We start from the raw sequence: 26,514 nt of genomic DNA, 5'->3' as shown, positions 1-26,514 counted from the left end.
AGGAAGTGGTGGATACCAATAGTCTTGTGTGGTCAAATTTCGTCAGCTTAAATTCATCCAAGGCAATGGAAGTCTTCCCTTTAAAAAAACATCATTGTTTTCAACGGACCTGGGTGGAAATGGTCTCATCCCCTCCCCTTCCTTTAAAGGGGTTCTTCCAAAAACCAGACCCCCCTCTCTGGAAGATTACGTACAGAAGGCCCTGTTAAAGGGAGCCATAGAGAGACATGCATATATTCACCACCAAGCACATCCTTCATTGTCCCCAAAAAGGATTCCTCTGAACAAAGAGTGATCCTCGACGTTGAACAAGCACATTGTTTGTCAGAAGTTTCAGATGACTATCATTGGCCAAGTACGTTCAAACATTCCAAAAGGGACTTGGACAGCTTTTTTGACTTGAAAGATGCATACTGGCACGTCCCTATCTCTGTTCCCTTCCACCCCTTCCTAGGGTTCCGGATAGTGAAAGATACATACAGGTTCAAAGTCATTCCCTTTGGGCTAAGCATTGCCCCCAGTTTCTTAAGAATTTAGCAATGGGAGTTGTTTGAGAACTCAGACCAGAAGGAATACAACTAATAGCCTAGCTAGACGTTTGGTTAATCTTGGGCCTACGAGAAAAAAGTGATTGAAAAAAATCCGACCTCATACCCAGCAGACGCTTTCAAGTGGCCGGGACTGTGTTGGGATACTCTTCATGGCCTATTGTCTCCCCATCAATACTCAAAACAGAATAAAGAAAGACCTCAAAACGTTCCTTGCATAGCCCAGTTTCCATAACGGCAATTAGAAAGTATGATGGGCCTGCTAAAGTTCACATTAGTAATAGATCAAATACTCAGATTGCAACTAAAAAATGTGAACAAATTCTGGCCTTCGCATGTAAGAAAAAAGATGTGAGACCGACCTCATCAAAAGAATAAAAAAGTTGGGGAGGTACTTCGGTCTTGGACCCTGAAGGAATCCCTAGCGAAAAAAATTAAGGACTCTTCCATCTGTACATTGTGACAATACACAGATGCCTAAAAAAGGTTGGGGAGGACATTGGGAGGATCGCCAGGTGGCAGGGAGGTGGTCAGCTACTCTGAGGAATTGTCATATCAGTTTCCAAGAGCTGATGGCAGTCTTTTTGTCTCTAATTCAAACCTCTAAAAGTTACACACATTTTCTTGGTTCTAGACATGACTGCAATCTCCGGCATCAAGAGGTCGGGATCACGTTCACCTCCTCTCTATATGATAATGCTAGCCATCCTTCAGATAGTGCAAGCAAGGAAGTGGCACTTGTCTGCAATTCACCTCACAGGGTCTCTCAACGTAATAGCAGACTCTCTATCAAGGAAAACGACAGCCTCAGCAGAGTTTATGTTGGACACCACTCTTTTCAAACAATAGTCAACATGCATCCACAACTGGAAGTGGACCTGTTCACCACATACGAGAATCACAAACTCCCAGTGTATGTCTCCAAACTTGGACAGTCAGTCAACAGCAAGAGATGCCTTCCTACAAGACTGGAACAAATGGAGGACGATGTAACTTTTTCCTCCATTCTCCCAGATTTTGAAGGTTCTGAGCAAGCTTCTGACCTTCAGAGGAACAGGTTACTTAACTCTTAAATGCCGAGCCTCTATTTACAAAAAGTCACTACAGACAGAATTAAGTTTGAAGTTAGCGCCTCAAGTTGTGTTTTTTCAAAAATCACAGCATGCTTAGTTTTTAAGATTAAGAGTTCATTTTGGCTCCTTTTTTTGTCATTGCCTGAAGTTTAGTATGCAACCATAGAAATCTGAAAAAGTATCATCTGGGATAAATATCAGAATATATGAAGCAAAAAAAAATTTCAAATTTAAATGATTTTGGTTATAACAAATTGTAAAACGATCAAAGCAACACAGAGAAAATACTATCACAAAATGATGCATGAAAACTAATACTTAAATTTGCCTATGTAAAAAAAAGTTTTTCTAAAAAATTCACCATAAATCGAAATATTGTGCTAGAGACTTCTCTTTGTTGCAAAATGAAGGTAAATGATTGAATATTACTGGAATGTAAGCGTTTTAATTTACAATTGCATTTTTTCGATCATTTCCAGGTCAAGTCAAAAATGAAAAGAAGGTTGAAATTTTGGCACTTATCGTGAACATATGAAAATATTTCAAAATGATAAAAGGAACAAGCATGAGTTATTTTTGTTGTATTCTACATGAAATTGCGTCATTTTCTTGTATAACACTTTATGTAACGCCTAATAGAAAATGGTGCAAAAATTACAGCAAGGTGACTAAAGAAATTCTGAGATTTTCAGCCGAGTTAGTGCGTGCGGACGTAATGAAACGTTTTTCAAAAATTCACCATAAATCGAAATATTGTGCTAGAGACTTCCCGTTTGTTGCAAAATGAAGTAAATGATTGAATGTTACTAGAATGTAAGAGTTTTAGCTTACAATTGCATTTTTCGACCATTTCAGTCGAGTCAAATTTGACCGAAGGTTGAAATTTTAAATTATCGTGATTTATATGAAAATATTTCAAAACTGATAAAAGCAACAAGCATGAGTTATTTTTTTGTTGTATTCTACATGAAATTGTGCACATATTCATGTATAACACTTTATGTAACGCCAAATAGAAAATGGTGCAAAAATTACGACAAAGTGACTAAAGAAATTCTGAGATTTTCAGCAGAGTTAGCGTGCACAGAGGTAAGGAAAAAGTTTTTTTTCAAAAATTCACCATAAATCGAAATATTGTGCTAGAGACTTCCTGTTTGTAGCAAAATGAAGATAAATGATTGAATATCACTAGAATGTTAGATTTTTTGCTTACCAAAAAATACCCAAATACAGGTTGACCATCACTAATCCGGAATCATTGGGACCTGGAGGGTGCCGGATTAGCCATTTTGCCGGATTAGCCATTTATTAGGCTAGAATACACGAAACCCAGTAGCTAAGCGCCTCATCTTAGAGTTAAAATATCCCATAAATCAGTACAAGTTGGATAATAAAGAAAAGACAATTATCAAATACAGGTAGTGCTCGAGTTACGATAATTCGACTTACGATATTTCAAGTTTACGATTATGATGGGGTTAGCAGTTAATACTGGTACGAAAATATTTAGGAAATATTTTTAGAATTCGCGCTGGTGCAAGGAGCAGCTACAATCAGGCAGCGAGAGAGGAGAGACCAACTTACAGTAGAAAAACTTCTTTTGCTCCATCTCTTTATTCCATCTGCTAGTTAAAAAGTAAAGAGAATGATAAAAGTATTGTTAGTAACGTTATACTCTTGCGTATGTGTACAGCCATAAACAACCGAACGGAAACTTGTTTTGCTAATAATCATATTGGATAACAACTGTTTTGCTTGTATTTCAACCATCGTATATATATAATACACAATTACTGTAGTTATGTTACAATTGACGTTAAGTACTGTACAATAGGACTGATATATTTTTTACACTATACCCTTATTCGTTTTGGAGAAAAGATCGGCAGGGAAATATACTGCTACAGTAACTTAAAGCTGTAAGTTGTAGCTGAAGCTGAGAAAACAATGTTCAAGCTGCTAATGACCATAAATTATCGTGCATTGGCAACATGGATGAAACTAATAAATAAAACTGGAGAAATGTATTTAATCAAAACTACTGGGCATGAATGAATACAAATTACTACTATTTTCATGCCGATAAAAGATAAATATGTAAAGCTCATATTATGATGAAATCAAGAGAAAATAGCAAAAGGAATCTTGATTTTTTTTTTACATAAAACACACATGCCCCCAAAATGGCCAGCAGCGATTCCCGCAAACGTCATGTATTAACGAAAAAAATAGCTAAATTAATTTCACAACGAAACGTATTTAAGTTATATTTTGACTTAAAAACACTTCGTATAACAAAAAATATCAGTGTCCCAAATAAATAAAGTATCCATACTCATTTACGCTAACTAGAAGCAAGAAAAGCGCTTTGAACTTAGTAAAATGCGGCGAAATTAAAATGCGGCGAAATAAACACCGGGATATAGATTCCCAAAACAAAACATTGATCGCAATTTAAAATACAAAAGCAATATGGGAATATACGCAATTGGAAACAATGTAGTAAAGCATAACTTTTTAAAAGATCCATGAAAAAGATGCACATTCGTTATGTTGATGTTTGTATAATACTGTTAATTTGTGAATAGAGTTCAGTATAATGTAAGCTTGGCTACCAGTTTGTTGATGTAGCACACTGCGCCACCAAATCGGGTAAGGTACATGTGGCGAGTTAGCAAAGCGACCAGAAATTTGAAAATTAGTGGGAAACATTGAAAATTACTCTAAAAATATGATTACTGATTGTTCCGGACTACTGATTGCGATTAGTGATGGTCAACCTGTATATATATATATTTATATATATATATATATATATATATATATATATATATATATATATATATATATATATATATACTGTATATATATATAGTCATACTTTCGAAATTACATAAGTTAGGTTCGAGCCCCTCAAAATGCAAGGTGAATTTTAAATAAATAAGTTTGGCATGGTCTCTAAAAATGCTAATAAATGTTTATTTCCTAAGTTTAAGTACTAAATATGACCCTAATCATGCTCCCAAAGTATTAAGCTAACTTTTAAATGAACTAAAGTTAGTGTAATTTTATTTAAAATTTAGCTTATTACCCTTAAAAAAGGAATACAGTAAATGGTTGACATAAAAATATTGAGTACTGCACAGTTTCATAATAGCGCATTTACAGTAGGTGCGTGCTAAAGTATACTAATGTTACCCCTAATTCATGGGATGCCATTTTCTTTGTCACTTAGAGTAAAAGCCGTTTTCTTTGCGTCACTAGGCAAAATGTCATGTGTCAGTCAACAAAAGTACAATTCCATAAAATATCAAAAACATGTACATAATGTTCATAGAAGGTAGTACAGTACAGGTAAAATTCAATCTATTTAAAATTATATACTGTACAGGTAATGACGTACAGAGAAATAATAAGTTGTAAAAGTGTGTTTGAGCGCTAACTAATGAATGAGAGAGAGAGAGAGAGAGAGAGAGTAATAAAGTAACTGTACTGCTTTTTGTATCGTATTTATGCAAAAATATATAAATACAAATTTTCCATTTTGATTTTACACCTAAAAACACGAAAACTTAAAAATTAAACACACTTTCTACAAGGGTATCATCTTTGAAAAATGCAGTAACTAAGGGTATCACATCTTGTAAAAGTACACCAACTGAACATGCTGTAATTACCTGCACTTACAGATTGCACCAGCACTTTTCTCCGAGGTGAACAGAGTAATTTTCAAAGAATGACACTAATACAAATCTTGGTTACATCTCTGATATTACATTAACGAATTCATTTTATCAAATGAGCGCGACTGAACAACCTCATCTCAAGGTCATGTAAAGTCCTTGTGACAAAGACTTTGCAAATGGACATAATACTTGTATGATATTTATGTACAGAAATATGAATATAAATTTTCCATATCAATTTTACAGTTAAAAGCATGAAAACTTATAAATGTACTTCAAACATTAAACAAACATTTTCTGCAGGGTATCATCTTTGAAAAGTGCAGTAACTTTGCAAATGGGTATCACATCTTGTAAAAGTACACTAAGTGAATTTGCTGAAATTACCTTTGCATCATATTTATGCATGTACAAAAATAAAAATAATACATTTTCGATACAGATTTTACACATGAAAGCATGAAATGCATTTTCATAGAGACATTTTTTTCATAGACATTTTGCATTAAAACATGAAATGCATTTTTCATACAGATTTTACACATAAAAGCATGAAATGCATTTTTCATACAGATTTTACACATAAAAGAATGAAATGCATTTTTCATACAGATTTTACATAAAAGCATGAAAACTTGTAAATTACTTCAAAAATTAAACACCCACTTCTGCAGGGTTTCTCGAGAATTTCGTGTGTCTGTGAAAAAATCACGTATGCCCATTAGTTAGGTTCAGTGAAAGTTAGTGTGTGTGTGAATTAAATAACAACTCAGAATCGTATAAGATCAAGTATTACTGTATATATATATATATATATACACACAGTATATATATATATATATATATATATATATATATATATATATATATATATATATATATATATATATATATACACATTCATACATACACACACACATACATATATATATAATATATATGTTTTTTTATTTTGGTACAAATACATAACTAAAAGGAATGCAGGTGAAAAACTTTTTTTTGCATAAAACAAAATAATATATAAAACACCAATAAATACAATATAAAAATTTTTAATAAATATAAAATTAAATATAAAATCAATGCAGAATACTCACTCGTAATCCTGACTCTTCGTAATAAATATAAAATTTTAAATATAAAATCAGTGCAGAATACTCACTCGTAATCCTGACTCTTTGTTCTATTCTTGTTTTCTCCCTCCTCCATTGAAGAGTCTTGCATTTTTTTCCTCTCGACATGACGAGGTACAGGTGGAGGAGGGAAACGTGTGCCCTTACTGCAGATGGGCCGCCCTTCAGCGGTCCGCTGTGCCCTCCAGTGTCCCTTGGGTAGGCGCACTCCAATATATGACCGCAGTGTGGTATTTGCGGTCACACTCCCCGATCCTGCAAAGTGCTACCTTGCAGGTGCGACAGACGAACCGGGTGTCTCTTCTTCTGCCATTCATATGGCACACCCGGCACCGTTTCTGCTCACGCCCTTCTAGGAACTCCAGTGTGTGATCCCCTGCCTGCAGCTGACACACAGGGTCCACTACCCGACTCAACATTGGAGTGTGAGGGAGGGCGTGGCAGCAGGGACAGGGACAGCAGGGGCAGTGGCATCATCAAGGGTGGCGGCAGCAGGGGCGGCATCATCAATGGCGGCGGCGGCAGGGGCAGTGTTGGCAGGAGCAGGACGACTGAGGTTGGCCCTCCTAGCGACATCTGCCCTATCCTCTCGGGGCAGATCTGGAGCTCGGGTTGGGGGTTGGTGTTGGAAGGCCACTCCTCAGGATTAAAGTTTATGAGGGCATTCCCGGCCAGCTCGAGAAACTGGATGTGGGACAACCTCCGGGTGTCTGAATTATACCCACAGTAGAGGATGTAGGCATTCTGGAGGGCCAACTGAAGGAAGTATTTGACGAGCTTCTGTGTCCACCTCCTGGTTCTCCTGGCGAAGGGATAATACTGGATGAGTTGATTAAAGAGATCAACTCCTCCCATGTGCCTGTTGTAGTGCCCAATGACAGTAGGCCATTAGACACGAAACTCCTCATACGTAACTCGGCCCTGCTGACGTGTCTTCTTCCGCTGAACAACCTCCTCTTGGATGGGCTCATGACTGGTCGTAATCATGGGCACGAGTCAGACCCCCTCCCAACAGATGACAAAGACATCTCCCTTCCGCCGCCACTCTGTCTCTGCCAGATGTTGCGGGTGGCTAGCGAACCTCTAGAGGACATTCAGGGCCCCACGCACCAACCGAAGGGTACCACTGATGTGCACACCTGCTTCATACAGTTCCTGGGCCAGGGCTACCGAGTTATAATAATTATCCATAAACAGGTGGTATCCCTGGTTATGGAAACGATCCACAAGACCGAAGACAGTGTCACGCAGCATGGAGAAGACCCCGGAATATGCAGAGAAGTCAACGACGTATCCAGTGTTGGATTCCGTAATAAAAAATAACTTTACACCATATTTCTTTGGCTTCTTGGGGTTGTACACTGTTATGCTTAGACGCCCTTTGTATGGCATCATCCCCTCGTCCAAAGAAAGGTTCTTGGAAGGAACCACAAGAAACTGGCACTGTTCACGAATGCACTCCAACACTGGGTGGACTAAGATGAGGCGATCTGGGTTATTCCAGGGTATGGCCCTTTGGTTGAAGGTGTTGAAATACCTGTCCAACGCCAGGAAACTATCACGGGGCATAATGCCTTGCACACTGGGCGTACTTAAAAAAAATTCCGCCTCCAGTATTGCCTGACGTCAGCAGCAGGCATCATTCCAAAAAAAATGTGGAGCCCCAAAAAATGCACCATGTCCGTGAGGTTGCAGCCCCGCCATCGATACGACAACGTCGTCTGCAGTTCCTCACGGCGGTACCGAGCGTAATCCGCCGTCTCTGCAACGAGGTATTCCAGCAGTTCTCGCATAAGGAAGAGCTGAATGAACCCCAGTGCAGTGAGAGGCACAGGGACGGTCAGTCCAGGTGCTGCCGTGAATGGTTGCATGTTAGGTGGGGTGGGGTCCTCCAACCGCCCCTCATCACTTTCGGACGAACGGCCTTCACCTAAGCTGCTGCGACGTTGTGACTTTTCTTCAGGCACGTGTGCGGGCACGACCTCGCACTCCCCCCCCACTGGCCCATCTCCCTCACTTTCACCATCACTTTCTGTCTCGTCCCCACCAGCCACAATTGGTGCCTCCTCCTCCTCCTCCTCAGACTCTCCCTCATAACCACTGAAACCACTGAACTCGAGTTCACTTTCATGCTCTGGCTCTCGTACGGACATTGGGGGTAAATACTCGTCATCACTGACATTGGGCGTGATGTCCTCGTCACTAGATGACCAACTGCCATCAGAATGAGGACTTTCCACCTGCTCTCAATCGAGCCCCAACAAGTACTCATCAATGTCCTTTTGTTGGAGGCCTCCCAAATGTTTTCAAATGCCTCTCAGGACACCCCGATGTTTCCTAGGGGTCGTAAAAGGCACAGGGTGCGGCCCTTGGTCCCTTTCGGCCACACATGGCCGTACAACACGGCGTTGAAAAGCTGGGTCACCTTGGGTGCTTGGTCCCTCTCCAGCATCCAAATCAAAAACGCACCTCACACACTCACTACCAACAGGCAATACGCGCCTTTCACGGTCCTGACGATGTTGGGACATCTCTGCAAACGTTCTATTGCATCACAAACACACTAACACTTGCACAAGTTCGGCAAAACACAAATGCGTCGAGAAATCGCTCTCTGACGATGCTGACGCTTTGTAGTGTGAGAAGAAAGAAATTCGCACATGCGCAGCTGGGTCACGCTTGTAAACAAAACAACAGCATGATCGTGAACTCCCAGCATCCCTCAAGGCGCATGATTTAAAATTTTCTGCAAACTAGGCCTTAAAGTATTTTTTCATGAATATTTAAAAAGGCTTTTTGTAGTCAACGTATTTTACGTCCGCTCACCACCCGACAGACAATTTTGTCGACCTAAAACGTCCAGTCAGCGTTAAAGGGTTAACAATGCCAAAGAACTTTCTTTAATAATTAGGTGATTTTAATGCTCACAACCCCATATGGGACTGTAATTGTACAAACTCAAATAGAGCAGGAAGTAAAATAGAAGAATTCATAGCTTTAAATGACGTGATATATAAATGATAATGAAATCAGCACATATTTTTCAAAAACACATGTAACGTTTTCCTCAGTAGACAGACTGGATTGGAATACAGTTGATGACTTGCATATCAGTGATCATTTCCCAATATTAATTTCATTATTACAAAATAATCCCACCAAGCATGTCCCTCAGTATAACATTTATAAAGCAGATTGGGAGCAATATGAATTCCACATTAGGAATATCCCACCATTTGAGTATATACAAGATCATTGTTGATTTCATTAAAAATGCTGCTGATAAAGGATACCAAAATCAAAATGTCATCCAACAAAACACAAAGTCCCATGGTGGTCTGAAAAACTTAACAGAATTAATAAAAATAAAACACCAAATTGGAAGACGATTAGACGATTTGAATAGAAAGTTCAGCAAAATAAATAGGGCATTACCGATATTAGAAGAAAATTTACAAAAACTAACTATACAGTACAGTATTATTATTTAGAAATTGATACATTAAAACCTCTATATAACAAAATATCTGCAAAATTTAAAAAAGTAATTCAAGGAAGAATCATTTCATGGAGGAAATATGTATCAGATCTCTCTAATAATACTCCCATACAAAAAATATGGGAAAATTTCATGAGAATTAATGGTACCCATGTTAAACGACCTAGACATGCCATAGTAAAAGATGGGAAAAGAATACTTGATCTGAAAGAAATAAGTACATTAATATAATCGGAGAAAATTTAGCAAAAGTAACTATTGATAAAAATTTAGATGAATGCTTCTGCACAAAGAAAAATAGTATAGAATTAATAACAATAAATTTTGAAATAGTAGAAGATATATATTATAATAGAAAATTTGATATGGAAGAGTTGGAATTTGTTCTCTTGAATAGCAATAAATCTACCCCTTGGGGGTGACAATATTATTTTTGAAATGATCTGCCAATTAGCACCTTTGGCAAAGTCGTACTTATTACAGTTCTATAATCACTTATGGCTTCGAAATTTATTTCGTGACGAATGACGTAAAGCTATAATTATTCCCATCTCCAAACCTGGGAAGGACCCCAGTAATGTAAACAATTACAGATTAATTTCTTTAACGAATTGCTTTGCAGGTTACTAGAGAAAATGGTAAATGCTAGACTAATGTGGCACATTCAAGAAAATAAAATTTTGACTCCCACTCAATTTAGGTCACAATGTAACAGATCTACATTGGATTCTCTGGCTAACTTAGAAGACCATATACGAAGAGGACTTGAATGAAAACAAATTACTATGGCTGTCTTTTTTGACATTGAAAAGGCATATGATACTACATGGAGATATGCAGTATTAAAAATGTTACCTAAAAACAGCATCTATGGACATTACCCAGGTTTATCCAAAACTTTCTGACAAGTTGCACTTTTCAAGTGGGAATTGATGATGTATTGTCAAGTTACATTTCCACTTGAAAGTGTGTTCCACAAGGAAGTGTCCTTAGTGGCACACTGTTTACTTTAGAATAAATGATGTCAGTAATAATCTACCTGCTGGAATTAAAAGTAACTTGTATATGGATGATTTTGCCATATATTATTCAGCATCTCACATAAAACATGCAGAGCAAATCATTAATAAATCTATAATAAAAATAAATGAATGGGCCTCATCTGTAAGCTTTAAATTATCCATACAAAAGACTCAAGCAGTCATGTTTTATAAAAATAAAAAGTGGAAAAAAGGTAAAGAAATAGATTTAAAAATCAGAAATAATTCCATACCAATTGGCCAAATTGCAAGAATTTTAGGATTAGTATTTGATACTTGAATTGGAAAGCCAACTTAACATACATGAAATCTAAATGTAAAAGAGCATTAAACCTAATTAAAAAGCTATCAGACTCTACTTGGTGAGCCAGTAGATATACCTTTACTTAACTGTGTAAAGCAACAGTATTGTCTATCATTGATTATGGAAGAGAAAATATAATGCTCAGCACAGACGCAACACTGAAAACGTGGGATCCAATTCACAACAAAGGTCTTAGAATATGTTCAGGAGCCTTTAGATCATCACCAACCTCATCTATACAAGTTGAATTTGGTGAATTACCACTGTCTCTCCTTGGAGAGTTTGTAACAATGAAGAGTGTCCTGAGAATTCAGACAAGTGATTCTCCAACAAGAAAATTATTTAAATTAGAGATGTATTTATAAACAATCACACACTACCTTTGCCTGTTAGAGCTAGAAGACTGTTTGAGTCATTGAATATGAATGCAGTATGCAATTGCATTCAGTAGTAAAATTACCTCCTCCTTGGACTATGAATAAAATAAAAATTTGCACACACTTAAAATATTTATCAGAGAGCTACTCATATACCCCAGAACATCTTAGACAACATACAATGGGGCATATAAGCTGGAAAGGTCCACATTACGCCATGTACACAGACGGATCTGAATTAAAGCATGGAATGGGATATGCTGCAGTATCCCAATACAAAATGTATCGATTCTCTCTACCTGGTAATGCCTTGGTATTTACAGCTAAGTTATGCTCAATAGCATCAGCCATAAAAGTAATTAAAGAAACCTCATTTAGTAATTTTGTGATTTTTAGCGACTCTAGAAGTGCCATCAAAGTCATTCAGATTTAAAAACCAAAAACTAATATTGTACAACAAATAAAGTTACTAAAGTTACCCATAAGTTATATAATATAGGAAAAATATAGAAATATGTTAGATCCTGGCCCATGTAGGGATTAAAGGAAATGAAGAGGACAAGGTCGAATGTAAATATCCCTGTTAACGATCATATAACACATATAAAAGTAGACATTACAAACAAATGGCAAAATAAATGGAATGAAGAACCTGAAAATAATAAGTTGAAGCAAATAAAACTTGGAGTTAAAAAATGGAGTTCATCATACCAGAGAGAGAGAGAGAGAGAGAGAGAGAGACGTGCATAAGTAATTTAACAAGTCTCTGAATAGGCCATACTTGTCTAACACATGGACACTGTAGGGGCTTTTTATTGTACACAATTCGGGCAGTATGATGGGAACAGATTTGGAGGTTATTAAATGAAACTCGATTTTCCTTAACCTAATTTATTACTTTAATATTACAATGGTCATAAAAAAACCTTGATATGATAAACATATACCCCTATACCTAACTTAGCCTAACTTAATACTACCACGACCCCCAAAAGAACCTAAACCTAAATCTATAAAGACCACAAACAAAAACCTTTAAAGCTTTGCTGTCAATAAATCAGGAAATCCAGTGTTATATTTTTACTTCCATAGTTTTTCACTGACCACCCATGTCCCATCTGCCTTTTATCTCTTGTTCCCCCACTCCATCAGTGCTTTCCGACTCCAGTGGCCAAGGAAGTGACGCTCCGCAGACGCAATCAGCTTGTTTCGTCCTCTCCATCTCTTAGACTGATCTGGCAGTTGCCAATGCAAATCCTATTATATCTGTAGGCTCCCACTGTTCAGGTGAAGGGGTGCTCATCACTCTCCACTAACCCACTCAAGCAAACTCAGAGTAAAAAAAAAAGAAAAAATAGATTTAAGTATTGTACTCCTTCCTGACATACAAAATATAAAAAAACATCACAACAGCAAAACAAAACAATTAATTCACACAAACCCATTATTCATCATACAAACTCAACTTCCAAATGCCACCACAACACTTGATGAGAAGCCTACATGAACCAGCCCCTGAATGCTCAGAATGTAAAGTGATGATAACAGTAAAACATGTTATGCAAATGTCCAAAATATAACAACATCGATTATCAACTTTTGGAAACGGATTGATTGGTGAAGTTTTATCAGAGTCTGCATTATTTTCAACTGACCCAATTTTAATAATCATGAGAAAATGTAAATTAATAGGTAAACTATACAGTCATACCCCGAACTTATGCGAAGTTAGGTTCCAGACCCCCTCGCGCAAGGTGAATTTTCGCGCAAGTTTGGCACGGTCTCAATAAATGCTACTAAATGCTTATTTCTAAAGTTTAAACACTAAATATGACCCTAATCATGCTCTCAAATTGTTAAGCTAACTTTTAAATGAAATTCAAGTTACTGTAATTTCATTTAAAAGTTAGCGTATTACATTACCCTAAAAGAAGAAATAGATGGTTGATGTGAAAACAGGGAGTTGGGAGAGAATTTCTCTCTCTCTCTCTCTCTCTCTCTCTCTCCCCTTCCGGCCAATCTATTTTTAGAAGTCTTCTCAACCTCTTTTTAATAACTTCTTTATTTTACGTCTCTTTCTCTTTGTTCTGAAATGCTTTTTCATGAACAAAGTGTTTTTTTATTTTGACTAATACAGCTCTTAATTATGTCTCTATATTTTAGAATGTATTTGCCACACTAGCACATTTACACTTCGTAGACGGTACAGGTAAAACTAGATCAATTTAAACTATCTACTGTACAGGTAAAGACATACAGAGTAATAATAAGTTGTAAAAATGTGTTAGCGTTAACTATGAGAGAAAGAGAGAGAGAGAGAGAGAGAGAGAGAGAGAGAGAGAGAGAGAGAGAGAGAGAGAGAGAGAGGTTGTCCTTACTTAGAAGAATGAAATTATTTATCAGTTATTACAGAGACAGAGAAAATAACACATGAGAGAGAGAGAGAGAGATACAGTAGTCCTTACTTCAAATATCAAGTTAAATTATATATGAATTATTACGGAGACGGAGAGAATAACATGAGAGAGAGAAGTTATTCTTATGTTAGATATCAAAAGATGGAATTTCAGTATTTAACTAACTTTTAAATAAAATTAAAGTTCAATAATTTTTCATTTAAAAGTTAGCCTAATACATTACCCTTAAAAAAAAAAATAAATGGTTGACATAAGAATATGGGAGAGTGTAAAGATTAGTATACTATTTCTCTCTTCCCCCCATTCCACCTATCTATTTTTAGAAGTCTTCTCAACCTCGTTTTTAAAAACTTCTTTATTCTGTCTCTTTCTCTTTGTTCAGAAATGCTCTATGTCTCTATGTTTAGAACAGCGCATTTACAGTTTGTAGATGGTTCAGGTAAAATTAGAGCGATTTAAAATTATCTACTGTTCAGGTAAAGACATACAGAGTAACAGTGAAATGTAGATGCGCTAACTACGAACGAGAGAGAGAGAGAGAGAGAGAGAGAGAGAGAGATAACAGTTGTCCTTACTTAAGAGATTGGAATTTTTTATGAATTATTATGGGCACAGAGAGAGAGAGAGAGAGAGAATTAGGTAAGAAACCTTTGACCTGCTAATCAGCAACACTCCCCCTTCTTGTCATGTTCAAGTGACATGTCTGACAGCTTTTGTCTTCGAGCTTCTTCTCAAAAGATGAGGGAATACAAATTTTGTAATTACAGCATAGTTATATTATTATTATTATTGTTGTTGTTATTATTATTATTATTATTATATTATTATTATTATTATTATTATTATTAATATTTGAAAATTAGTACTTATTATTAGGCAAAAAATTTATTTTATCATACAAAACAAACATATACATGTACCATAAAAACTCTCTCATCTCAGTAAAAGAGAGAGAGAGAGAAATCATTACTTTTTTAATTAATGTTATTCAATTTACACATTAAAGCTTGAAAACTTATAAGTTACATAAAAAATTAAACATAAACACTTTTGCAGGCTTTCTCAGTATTCACAGATGTTCGCTTGTCTGTGAAAAACTTGTGTATGACAATTAGTTAGGTTCCAATGAAAAGTTTGTGCGTCTGTAAATTCGCGCAGCTCGAATTGCGCAAGTTCGAGATATTGCTGTAAAAAGTAATTTATGAAAATACAAAAACCCACATGGCATCTAAAAAAAATTTTTTTTAATTTTGAAAATCTTAAGTTAGCCTGGTTTTTAGCATTACCTACTCAGTTTTATATATTGTTTTTCATTACTCAGTTTTATATATTTTTCTTATTGTGCAGATGGAAACTTTAGTAAATGTATTGTACTTAATGTGTGCATGTGTTCTAGTATGGAAACATATGCCTTTGTGCACATTATTCATTATCATCATTAGTCCCAGTCCTTAGCCTATGGCTTAGACCTGGTACTAAATTTCATTTTGATCCTTTGGGCCAGACCTATAAGAGCTGTTAATCAGCTCAGTGGTCTGGTTAAACTATTATAATATAATAATAATAATCTCCATTATCTTGTGACGTTTTTATTGATTTTTTCATAAGTAAAGAAATATAAAGAGATTAAGGTGAAAGAAGTAAAATATTATAGGCAGTTTTTATAAGAAATTTTTTGTCATTTATGTCATTAATAGATGGTAATTGCATATTGTAATAGGAGTTGACTTAGAAATGACTCATGATGTTTATGCTAGTGGGCACAATAGAAATTTTGAAGTTAAATTTCAACAGTTCAGGTTTTTCTGTTTTATTTTTTAATTTGTCATGTTGCACACATAATTGAATTAAATTTGACAAGTTTCTGCTTGATGGTCTTTTTCACAACATTTAATTTTTATGCAGGTCACTCCAGTTTACTATGAAGAAGGGCTTTTGGACACAAAGGTGTACATGCTGTCTGCTTTAGGTGCAGGACATCTGGTAACTGGTCCAGCTATAATATTGGATAATCTTTCAACTATTCTTATTGAACCAGGTTTGTTTGTTTAGTTTTGTCTACATTTTAATCAAGTAAACCTTACTTTGTTTACCAATGAGTCTGTGTCCATTAAGTTTACAAATCTTGTATTCTATTTATGCTATTCCATGGTGAAGACAGCATTGTTAGCCAAGATTTTTTAAGCTCTCTCTCTTTCTGGTAAGTATTCTTCTCGAGACTTCCGTTAGTACCACATCACAATATTATATCTGTCTGAGCTACCTTAAGATGTAGAAACACTGGTTTTACCCCTCCCTCCCTCTCTCCTCCCCAGGCTTGTTGGGGTGGGGCATCAGGGCACAATTACCTAGATCCAACTTCTAACTTACAGTGTGTCTGAGTAATTGGTCTAAACTGAATTAGCTAGGACTTTTCTTTGAATTTTTTTGCTCCATTTTTCTTTCCTCCTTATAATGTAATAATAATAATAATAATAATAATAATAATAATAATAATGATAACAATAATATAATAATAATAATAGTAATAATACTTTATTTCAAATATGAATTCATATACAATAAATTTACAATGAAAAGTAGTGGCGCCAAGAGACTACAATTTTGATTTATTGTTAAAGAAACAAATTTACAGAAAAAAATTACAATTATCATACCCAAAGTTTGGAAAACAAATGACAAACATATAAATTTTTGTTGTTGTCAGAGAGATTAAAAAGATAATCTCTCTCTCTCTCTCTCTCTCTCTCTCTCTCTCTCTCTCTCTCTCTCTCTCTCTCTCTCTCTCTCTCTCTCTCTCTCTCTCTCTCTCTTTTGCCCCAGCCAGCCTTGTTGAATATAAGTTGTAGTGGTAACACTCTTGCTCTCTGTTTTGGCTGGAAGGGTTAGAAGTATATTTGTATGTATTTTTAAGGGTACTAATTTTTAAGATGACTTGGAAACAGGGTTGGCAAAAACCAATGGTTTTTTTGGTTTAAACCATGGTTTTTTCAGTTTAAACCATGGAATATGGTTTTTTCTGGTTTATTTAATTAAATTAATTCCTGTGCTACTCATTATAAAACTTCAGACATTTAGATGATACACAAATCTGTGTGCCTATATGTGTTTGACATACCATTATCCATACATTGTAAGTATTAAAAGAAATTAAAGTTTCCATTATCATTTATCTCCACATCTCATAGAAATTAGAACAATTTAGTTACAAGTCAAAATCTTTGGTTATATGAAATATTTCAGTTAATGGTATTTATTTTTGTACATTTTTTGTTTATTTGATATCAATCACCAAATGGAATTTATTTTTGTTAATTTTTTGTTTATTTGATTCATATTATATTTTTGTTTATATATACAGCACCTCTTTTGCATTAAAAAATCAAATTATTTACCAATTTCTTTTAACCTAAATATCTGAAGTTTACCACTACCATTATGTTCAGTTACTTCTTATGTCATGTGTGGTTTTGTAACACAAATAATATGTTCTAAGATATGACTTTGAATGTACTAGAAGGTTAAACATTATGTTAAGTACCAAAAAATTTATTATCTCAAAAAAGTTGTGGATGAAGCATGAAGACCTAAAGAAAATAAAAAACCAAAGAAAAACTTTAAAAAAACATAAAAACTTTAAAAAAACATAAAAACCAAAAAACCATGGTGTTTTACTGGTTTAAACCATGATTTAAACTATTTGGTTGAAACCATTTGGTTAAAATGGCCAACCCTGCTTTGAAATTATATTAATAATATAATTTTAAAGATTAATGCAGTAATAGAATAATAATTTAAGGTATACAGTATTTGATGCAGGATGATACTTTAAGTATACATTTGGTATTTGAACTTTCAAGATAGGCAGTTATAAACATTTTTAGAGGGGGGGGGGGAGTTAGCAAGTATTCGTGGATTTTAACTATTCACAGAGAGTTCTGGAACGCATCCCCCACGAATACGGGTTTGACTGTATATCATTTTCAGTCCCTGATCACTAACAGAGTTCAGTAATCGCTTCTTGCTGCTGGACTTCTGAGTTCTGTTGCTGTTGTTGCCACTTTTCTGGTTCTCATTGCTGCTGGTGCTTAAAGCAGGAAGTTTGAGTTGGGTAAAAAGGCCAGACCCTCTCCTCTTGCCACGAGTCAGCACTAAGCAAGGCATAATGCTCTGCAAGGCATCCAGCGATGAAGGAAACCCTGTTACTCAAAGGATTTTGAGGGGTAATCTTGTCCATGGTAATTTCAGCATTTGAGAAAAGATCGCTGACATAAGACTTCATTACTTTTGGAGTTGTATCTGAATGTAGATTCGTGACAAATACTTTACGCAGTGGTGGTGGGATGATCTTTAACGCAGTACCCTTCCTGGCTCCCCGAATTAATGGACCTGTCTAATTTTTTAACTCCATTATTTTTCCTGTTGTTTTTTGAGAATGGTCAAACAAAACCTTCCCAATCCTTCATTAAATGACCAACCCTTCTCTCAGTTATGACTGTTGATCAATATGATTGCAGAGTTCGGTCAGTGTCACTGCTACTCAGTCCGTTGTGTATAGCATCAGCCTGATTAAAAATTTTCCCTACGAAGAAACGTTTGATGTGATTGTTGCATTGAAAGAGCAGGTGGCGCCCTATCTAAGGTTAGACCACGTACCTATCATGGTAGCTTGGACCACATTCTGCGGTTAATATATCAACTTGAGATTGTAATCTTGTTAGTGCTGACATAATCTCAATACTTGTGTAGAGATAACCTATTGATGTTCTTTCATTTCAGATGTCATGCGTGAGGGCAATGGTTCTTTTAATCAATTTGAACCCATCAACATTTTTAAGTTCCATACACGGCAGCTTTCGCAAGTGCAAAGCAACAAATTTAGGAACATCGTCTGCTTCTGGCTGCTGTAGCCAATTACAAGCAGTCCTCGGTTATCGGCGGGGGTTCTGTTCTGGGGGGTGTGATGATAACCGAAAATTGCCACTAACCAAAAATCGGCAATTTCCGGCGCTTTTTTTGGCGATTTTCGGGCTTATCGGCGCCGAAAAGTGCTGATTTTCAGTTATCAGCGCCTCTGTTAGGTATATATTGGCGCCAATACCCAATTATCGGCGCCGATAAGCGGAAATCGGCTATTTTCAGCGCTGGACAAGCCCCATAAAACCAGATCGTCATTAACCAAGTCCGCCGTTAACCGGGGACTGCCTGTATACATACTGGACAACATTTTATCAACAGCACGATGTAAGACTCCATTGTAGTTCAGTATTTTCCAGAAGCAACCAATGCAACATTTCTCCGGCCTTTGAAATATCAGATTTATCAAAATGGTGTTGAATAACATTTATTATCTGGTCTTTTGGGGTGACGTCCATCTGCCATGACATGAAACACAGAAGTTCATTCAAGACAAGTGGTTTCTCTTGCACTGAAACTGGTGGTTGGTCCAATGACTCATTAACCTCGTCTACGTTACTCACCATAATGTCCAAGAAAAAATATTCCCATGGGTAACTTGTATCTGTGAAGGCAGTTTTAGGCTCTATAGGGCTTAACAAGTGCTCCAAGCAAGAGGGATATGTAATTGTCTCTAGAGCGGCATAAAATCAAGCATTAAATTGCAATTATTTATAAATGCATCAAAGTTCACTGGATTTTCACTGCATCATCACCTTAACTAGCACTTCACAGAACCCTCATGTGATGACCAAAACACAATGTGCCTTCAGCATATAAAAAAAAAATGACAGCAAAACAGAGTAGTGCCGGACTTCCTCCACAGCTCTGTAGTTAACCCCCTGTATTCGCAGGGGATGCATACCACAACCCCTTCGAATAGTTAAAATCCATAAATAATTAACATCCCCCCCTCTAAAAATGCTTATAACTGCCTATCATGAAAGTTCAGATATCATACGTATACCTTAAACTAGCATCGTACATCAGATATACCGTAAACTCTTATCCTATTTCTTTACTGTATTAATCCTTGAAATGATATTATTAATATCATTTCAAAGTCATCTTAAGCATTTTTACCCTTAAAAATATATGCGTACTTACTTCTAACCCTTCCAGCCAATAATAGAGAGAGAGAGAGAGAGAGAGAGAGTATATCTTTCTATCAAACATTCTCCCTTTCTATCTTTCTATTTATCCATCTATCTTTCACATTCCTAGTATCCTTTGGCATGAGAGAGAGAGAGGGAGAGGGTGTTTGTTCTTGCATATTATAAAGAAAGAGAGATTAACTTTGGAAAGAGAGAGAGAAGTTATTTTTATGTTAGATATCAGATATCAAAAGATGGAAATTCATGATTTATGAAGGAAAAGAGAGAGAGAGAAAAAAAAATTTTCAGTATCCTATGACCATCTGTTAGCAATGCTCCTTTTCGTTGTCAAGTTAATTGACAGGTACTACCACTCCCACTCCTCTGAAGAGTCCGAGAAAAGACTGGAGAAAGACTGTGAATGATATGTATTTGTTTAGAATTTTTAATGATTTACTATACAGATGCCAAAAGTTTTAATCATAGCATGGAAAATATGAAAAAAAAATTAATAACAAAGTAATGTCACGTTTCTCTATAAAACTACAGTATACAAAACAAATAAACATGTTACATATGCATAAAAAATCTATCTGAATGAGAGAGAGAGAGAGAGTGAGATATATGAAATACAAAAAACTTAATTTAGATTAGATGAGAGAGAGAGAGAGGTTTTTCAGTACCCTTCATAGTTCTACCCTTGGTCAGTATGACAAGATATTTGACAGGTTACAACCCCCCCTCCTCCAAACCTTTAGGAAGTAGATGAGGGAAATAATTTATATTGAACTAAAATCTTACTAATTCATTATATTTTCTTTAATGATTGATATTTTGCTGTGTTTAGTACATTAATATTAATATTTGAAAATTAGTAAATCATTTATTTATCATACAAAACATACATGTTACATATGCATGAAAATTCTCTCATCTCAGTAAGAGAGAGAGAGAGAGAGAATTATTATTTTTATTATTTAATGTTATTATTTAATCTTATTAAATTAAACTTAATATTAATATCTGAAAATTAGTATTGTAAATCATTATTTTATCATAAAATGTATATGTAGGTACAGTACAGTATTTAGTCATGAAAATAATATAAAATACAGAATATTGCTCTACGAAAAAATCCGCAAATGGGTGAGTTTTCCTGCAAATAATTTATAGGTAGGTTCCACAAAACATTTCGCGAATCGCTGAGTCCGCTGATTGCAACCACGCGAATCTGGGTTGTTGATTGTATAGGAAAGTTATATCATGATTGGCCTTTTTTTGCTGGCATAAGCATATAGTAATTATATTTTTATCGCATAAAATTGTTGAATGATACCACAGAGCTGCTTTTCAAGTTCTTATAGAACTTGTAGCATGTTTTTGAATATGGGTTTGATTACCCTTAGAACATAGAGAGTAAGCTTAGAAGGCACATATACTCACTCGTAGAATTTGAGTAGCTTGTTTGGTCGAATGAGGCGAAAGACATGGTAAACTTAGCCCTCTGTGTTTAACCCAGATTTCATGGACTGATACCCCTTCAGATACCAATTGTCAAGTTTCTGTTTAGTTGGTTTTTTAGGACAGTTATATATTTGATAATGGCAGTATTGTTCCTTCCTTGGAGGGCTCCCCTTGAAGATGTGAGCCCATCCTAATTGAAAATATCTTCTACACTGGCAGCTCAACATATAGTCCTGATAAGCAACGAAGTCCATTAAGGAACAAAGACCCAAGACCCTGTAGCAAAGACCCGTAAGATACCTCCAGTATAGCAATCCAGTGAAAACCTGTCTCATTCTTTCTTCCCTCTTAGTGTTGTTATTATTTGTAAATGAAACAATGAACAATTCAGCTTATCTCTTTCTTCCATCAGTTGAAGCCTATGGAAGTAAAGACCTAAATGGTATTCTTCCTGTGCTTTAATTTTTTTTTTTATAAAATTGCTTTAATTACTTGGCTCCTAAGTTGTCTGTTATTTTGTGGAAGTTAACCTAAAGGGGTTCTTTTTGCACTTGTTATTCCATTAGGTAAATGGTGTGGTGGTATTTCTATATACAGTACAGTATATTTAAAGTCTTTGAATATCTTTTGGCTAAAGGTCATCATGCCTGTGCTGAAAGTAATCTAACGTTATCTGTTCTACAGTTTGATTTTCATAAGGTTTTGAGGGTTTCGGTGCTTGTGATACCGTACTCTTTTATTTCAACTTTGGTGTCATGCAGAAATTTTTAGATCCCGATCACAAGGTTAAAGTAATTGATGTTGGTTTTATTGTTACTATCGCCAGTCTTAATCTTGAGGCCTTTATTTCAGACAAGAGGCAGATGAAGGTGGTTGACTATTTTATAGTACTGTTATTGAATTTTTATCTGTGGAGAGTAGTTGTTGACATGGTCTATAGCAATGCAGGCATGATATCATCTTGTGTTCTCCAAGGGATAATGTTTTTGGCACATTACGTTTTATATTTCTTATGCACATGGGTTTGGTCTTGAAAAACTTAATACTTGTGCAGACGATACTATCTTAACAGAAATTTAGCTGAAATTATTGCTTGGTGCAAATTATGGGAATGAAAATAAACCGTAACAAAATTCAATGTATGATTTTAAGTAGGTTGACTTTGTATCTCACTGCACTATTTAGAATTGTCATTGACAGTGTTTATGTAACTACATGCAAGTCATTTAAAATTGTATAGGTCATTCTTGATTGCAAGCTCACTTTGAGAAACATATCCTGTCAGTTTTTGAGTTGTGCAGAGAATGGGTATGCTAAGGAAATTGCTTAAATTTTGGAAACCTGTGTATCCTGAGGAAATTTTGTATACTGTATTTTCTTTTGCCATGTTTTGAATATGTTACCTGTTTGATCATCAGCAAGTGACTCACATCTTCAACTGCTTGACTCAGGAGAAAAACATGACATTTTTATAATAAAATAAATAATTACGTAGCCTATGTTTCTAGCTCACGCGGCAGCTAAAAATTTGAAATTCGCAGTGGCATTCGATTGTTTTAGTGTAGGTAAGTAGGTCCCACCCTCTATCAGGGGAGGAAGGGTACAACACCGCTGAATATCATCAGTCCGTTTATACCCTCAACATCCATGAGAGGGAAGGAGGGAGGGCTCTGATTCAATGATTACTTGGTAAGTATATAAGTATATTTAAACTTTATTTTATTATAAAAATGTTATTTTTATATATGTAACTTAATAAGTAATTACATAGCTGAATCCCATATTTACAGGAAGTGGGATGCATGGACATATGTAATCTTAAAAACATTCAGTAGAAGAATGAATATGAGACAAAAATTCTATTAGCATTGGTTAAAAAGTTGTTGTACCCTTAACTGTTAAGAGAGCTGCTGCAGACTGATACTGCCTCTGTTTGGCGTTCATCCTAACTATAGTGGTGCAGTAGTGAAGCTGTGGAGCGCGCCTATATTAGAGGGAAGTATTGCAGCAAGGGAGTATTCTGAATGCCACAAAGCATCAGTGGAGGTTATGAAGCTCATGGAGTAGTCTGATGGCTGATATAACCATACAAGAGTGCCCTTGCCCTGGGCTCAGTACCATAAAGAAATACAACCAGAAAACTTTGTCACCCACACACTGTATTCATTGAAATCATTCCCCAACCGTAAAAAAGGACTGGTGGTTACTCCAGGCACATAGCACCCCCAGGCTCCCCAAGAACTCAACAGCCTAATTAAGGTGAAAGAGATAGGATAGGAGTGGGCTCCTATGCTTCCTCCCCTAACATCATGCCAGCTACATACAATGGACCCAGACTGCAGTGAAATAGTTTCTATTTCACATAAATAGTGCATTGCAAACACAGATTTGCATTTCCAGAAAGTTGATTGGAGAATCGCCAACAAAAACATTATGTTTAAAAGCCAACGAGGTGGTGACAGCTCTAATCTCGTGGGCTTTAACTTTCAAGACTGATAGAAGGTCCTCGAGAATTCTTGAATGCGATTTCAGGATGATGTCTCTCAAAAGGAATGATATTGCGTTCTTGGAAAGGGGTCTAGAAGGGTCCTTCACAGAGCACCAGAGCTTACTCAGCAGACCTCTGATCTTCACTGTTCTATTAAGGTAGTACCTTAGTGTCCTGACGAGACATAGAGTCTTCTCTTCCTCTTTTGGTCCAAGAATTTCCATCAAATTCATGATGGTGAAGGAATGAGGCCACGGCTTAGAAGGAGTCTCGTCCTTGGCCAGGAAATCTAACGTAAAAGAGCAGACCGCATCTCCTTGTGAAAAGCCTACTCTTCTGTCAATGGCTTGCAACTCACTGACTCTCTTAGCCGTGGCTAAGGTGACCAGAAAAAGTTTTCTCCTTGTTAAATCTCTTGAGGAAATGTGTGAAGAGGTTCAAAAGGAGGGCCTGACAACCATTTGAGGACGGCGTCCAAATTCCATGATACTGCATTAATCTTGGTCTCCTTGGTCGTGTCAAAAGACTTGATCAAGTAGCTGATTTGCTGATTCGATCCCAGATCGAGGCCTCTGTGCCGAAACAGAACCTAACATTGCTCGGTACCCCTTGATTGTTGAGGAAGACAAACCTCTGTTAGTCCTCAGGAAAAGAAGGAAGTCCGTGATGTTTGTTGCAGTCGTTTCAGAAGAAAAGACGTTATTTTTTCTGCACCAGCTGCGGAATACTGCCCACTTCGCTTGGTAGGCTTTGGAAGAAGACTGTCATCTACACATAGGAATTGCTTCTGCAGCTGGTTTTGAAAATCCCTTTGCTCTGAAGAGTCTCCTGACAGTCTGAACCCAGTCAGAGCAAGAGTGGATAGGTTGTGATGGAAACGGTGGAAGTGCGGGTAGTCGATTAGCAACTTGAGGAGATCTGGGAACCATTCTCTTTGAGGCCAAAAGGGGGCAACCAAAGTCATCTTCATGTCCTGTTGGGATATGAATTTGTTGATGACTTCCCTCACCATGTTGAATGGTGGGAAGGCATACAGGTCTAGGAAGGACCAATTCTGGAGCATGGCATCCGTCACCCATGCCAGAGGGTCCGGGGCCAGAGAGCAGAACAGTGGGAGGCGATGGTTCTTTGACATCATGAACAGGTCTATTGACGGCTGTCCCCACGACTTCCACAGATCAGTGCACACCTGTGGATCTAGCGCCCATTCCGTGGGAAGGACCTGTTTCCTCCGGCTCAGTCCGTCCGCTATTACGTCTAGCTTCCTTTGAATGAACCTTGTCACCAGAACGGTGCTGTTCTTCACCCATAAAAGGTCTTTGGTGGCCTCATAAAGGGACAATGAGTGGGTGCCTCCTTGGCTCTTTATGTAGGCCAAGGCTGAGGTGTTGTCCGACTTCACTGCTATGATTGAAGGGCCAGGTGTACTGACTTCAGTTCTCTCATGTTGATGTGTAAGAGCTTCTCTTTTGGAGACCAGACTCCCGAGACTTCCATGCCTCCCAGAAGAGCTCCCCAACCCCGATCTGAAGCGTCTGAGCACAATGAAAGGTTGGGTCTCAGTGGATGGAGAGACTTCCCTTCCAAGAGACATTCTTCTTCAGGCCACCATCTCAGGTCTTCTTTGATTTCCGGAGTGATCGGAAAGACGAACGAGTCCGGGTCGGTCTTCCTGTACCAGTTGGCCTTTAGGAAGAACTGCAGTACTGTACCCTCATATGAAGCCTCCCCCTTGAGAGCGAGGAAGTCGCGGACTGTTTGAAGACACGATTATACTCTTTTGGGGGACAGAAAAACCTGAAAATTCAGAGAGTCTGTCGTCATCCCCAAATAAAGAATCACTTGAGACGGAGACAATTGCGATTTCTTCTCGTTGATGAGTAATCCCAGATCTTGGGCCAGAAGAAGGGTCTTCTGAAGGTCCTCTGTACACTGTTTCTTCGATGGAGAGCATAGGAGCCAGTTATCTAGATAGAGGGATGTACTGACCCCCATGAAGTGAAGCCGCTTCGCAAGAAGGGGGAGAAAGCGAGTAAATACTCTGGAACACAAATCTGAGATACTTCCTGCTGTCTTGGTGTACCGGGATATGAAAGTAGGCATTTTCCATATCGATGGTCACCATCCAGTCCCCCTGTTGGATGGACAAGAGAACTGACTGATTTGCTTCCGTCTTGAATTTTGTCTTCTGAATGAAGACATTCAGTGTGCTGATGCCCAGGACAGGTCTCCATCCCCTGGATGACTTGGGGACCACAAAAAGATGGTTGTAAAACCCTGGACGGTTGACGTCTTCGACCAGGTCTGCAGCCCTTTTCACAAGAAGAGCTGACATCTCTTCCGCAAGCGCTGAAAACCTCCCGCAGCCTACCAAGTAGGCTGTCAGTGAGATGGCCGTTAATACTAAGGGAAGGTTCTCCCTGAATGGGATAGAG

At 37.0% G+C, this 26,514-nt stretch overlaps 1 protein-coding gene across 2 annotated transcripts in view; it reads left to right on the top strand.

Moving 5' to 3' along the window:
• LOC136835045 (5-oxoprolinase) overlaps positions 1 to 26,514 on the top strand; it is a 262,765-nt gene that overhangs the window by 80,086 nt on the left and 156,165 nt on the right. For both annotated transcript variants that reach the window (XM_067098167.1, XM_067098171.1), the window contains one exon: positions 15,983 to 16,115. In XM_067098167.1, the coding sequence (XP_066954268.1) occupies positions 15,983 to 16,115 (133 nt within the window). The remainder of the gene's footprint in view (positions 1 to 15,982; positions 16,116 to 26,514) is intronic.

Source organism: Macrobrachium rosenbergii, chromosome 4, assembly GCF_040412425.1.
Source record: "Macrobrachium rosenbergii isolate ZJJX-2024 chromosome 4, ASM4041242v1, whole genome shotgun sequence".
Lineage (NCBI taxonomy): Eukaryota > Metazoa > Arthropoda > Malacostraca > Decapoda > Palaemonidae > Macrobrachium > Macrobrachium rosenbergii.
This window is presented reverse-complemented; position numbering and strand designations above follow the sequence as displayed.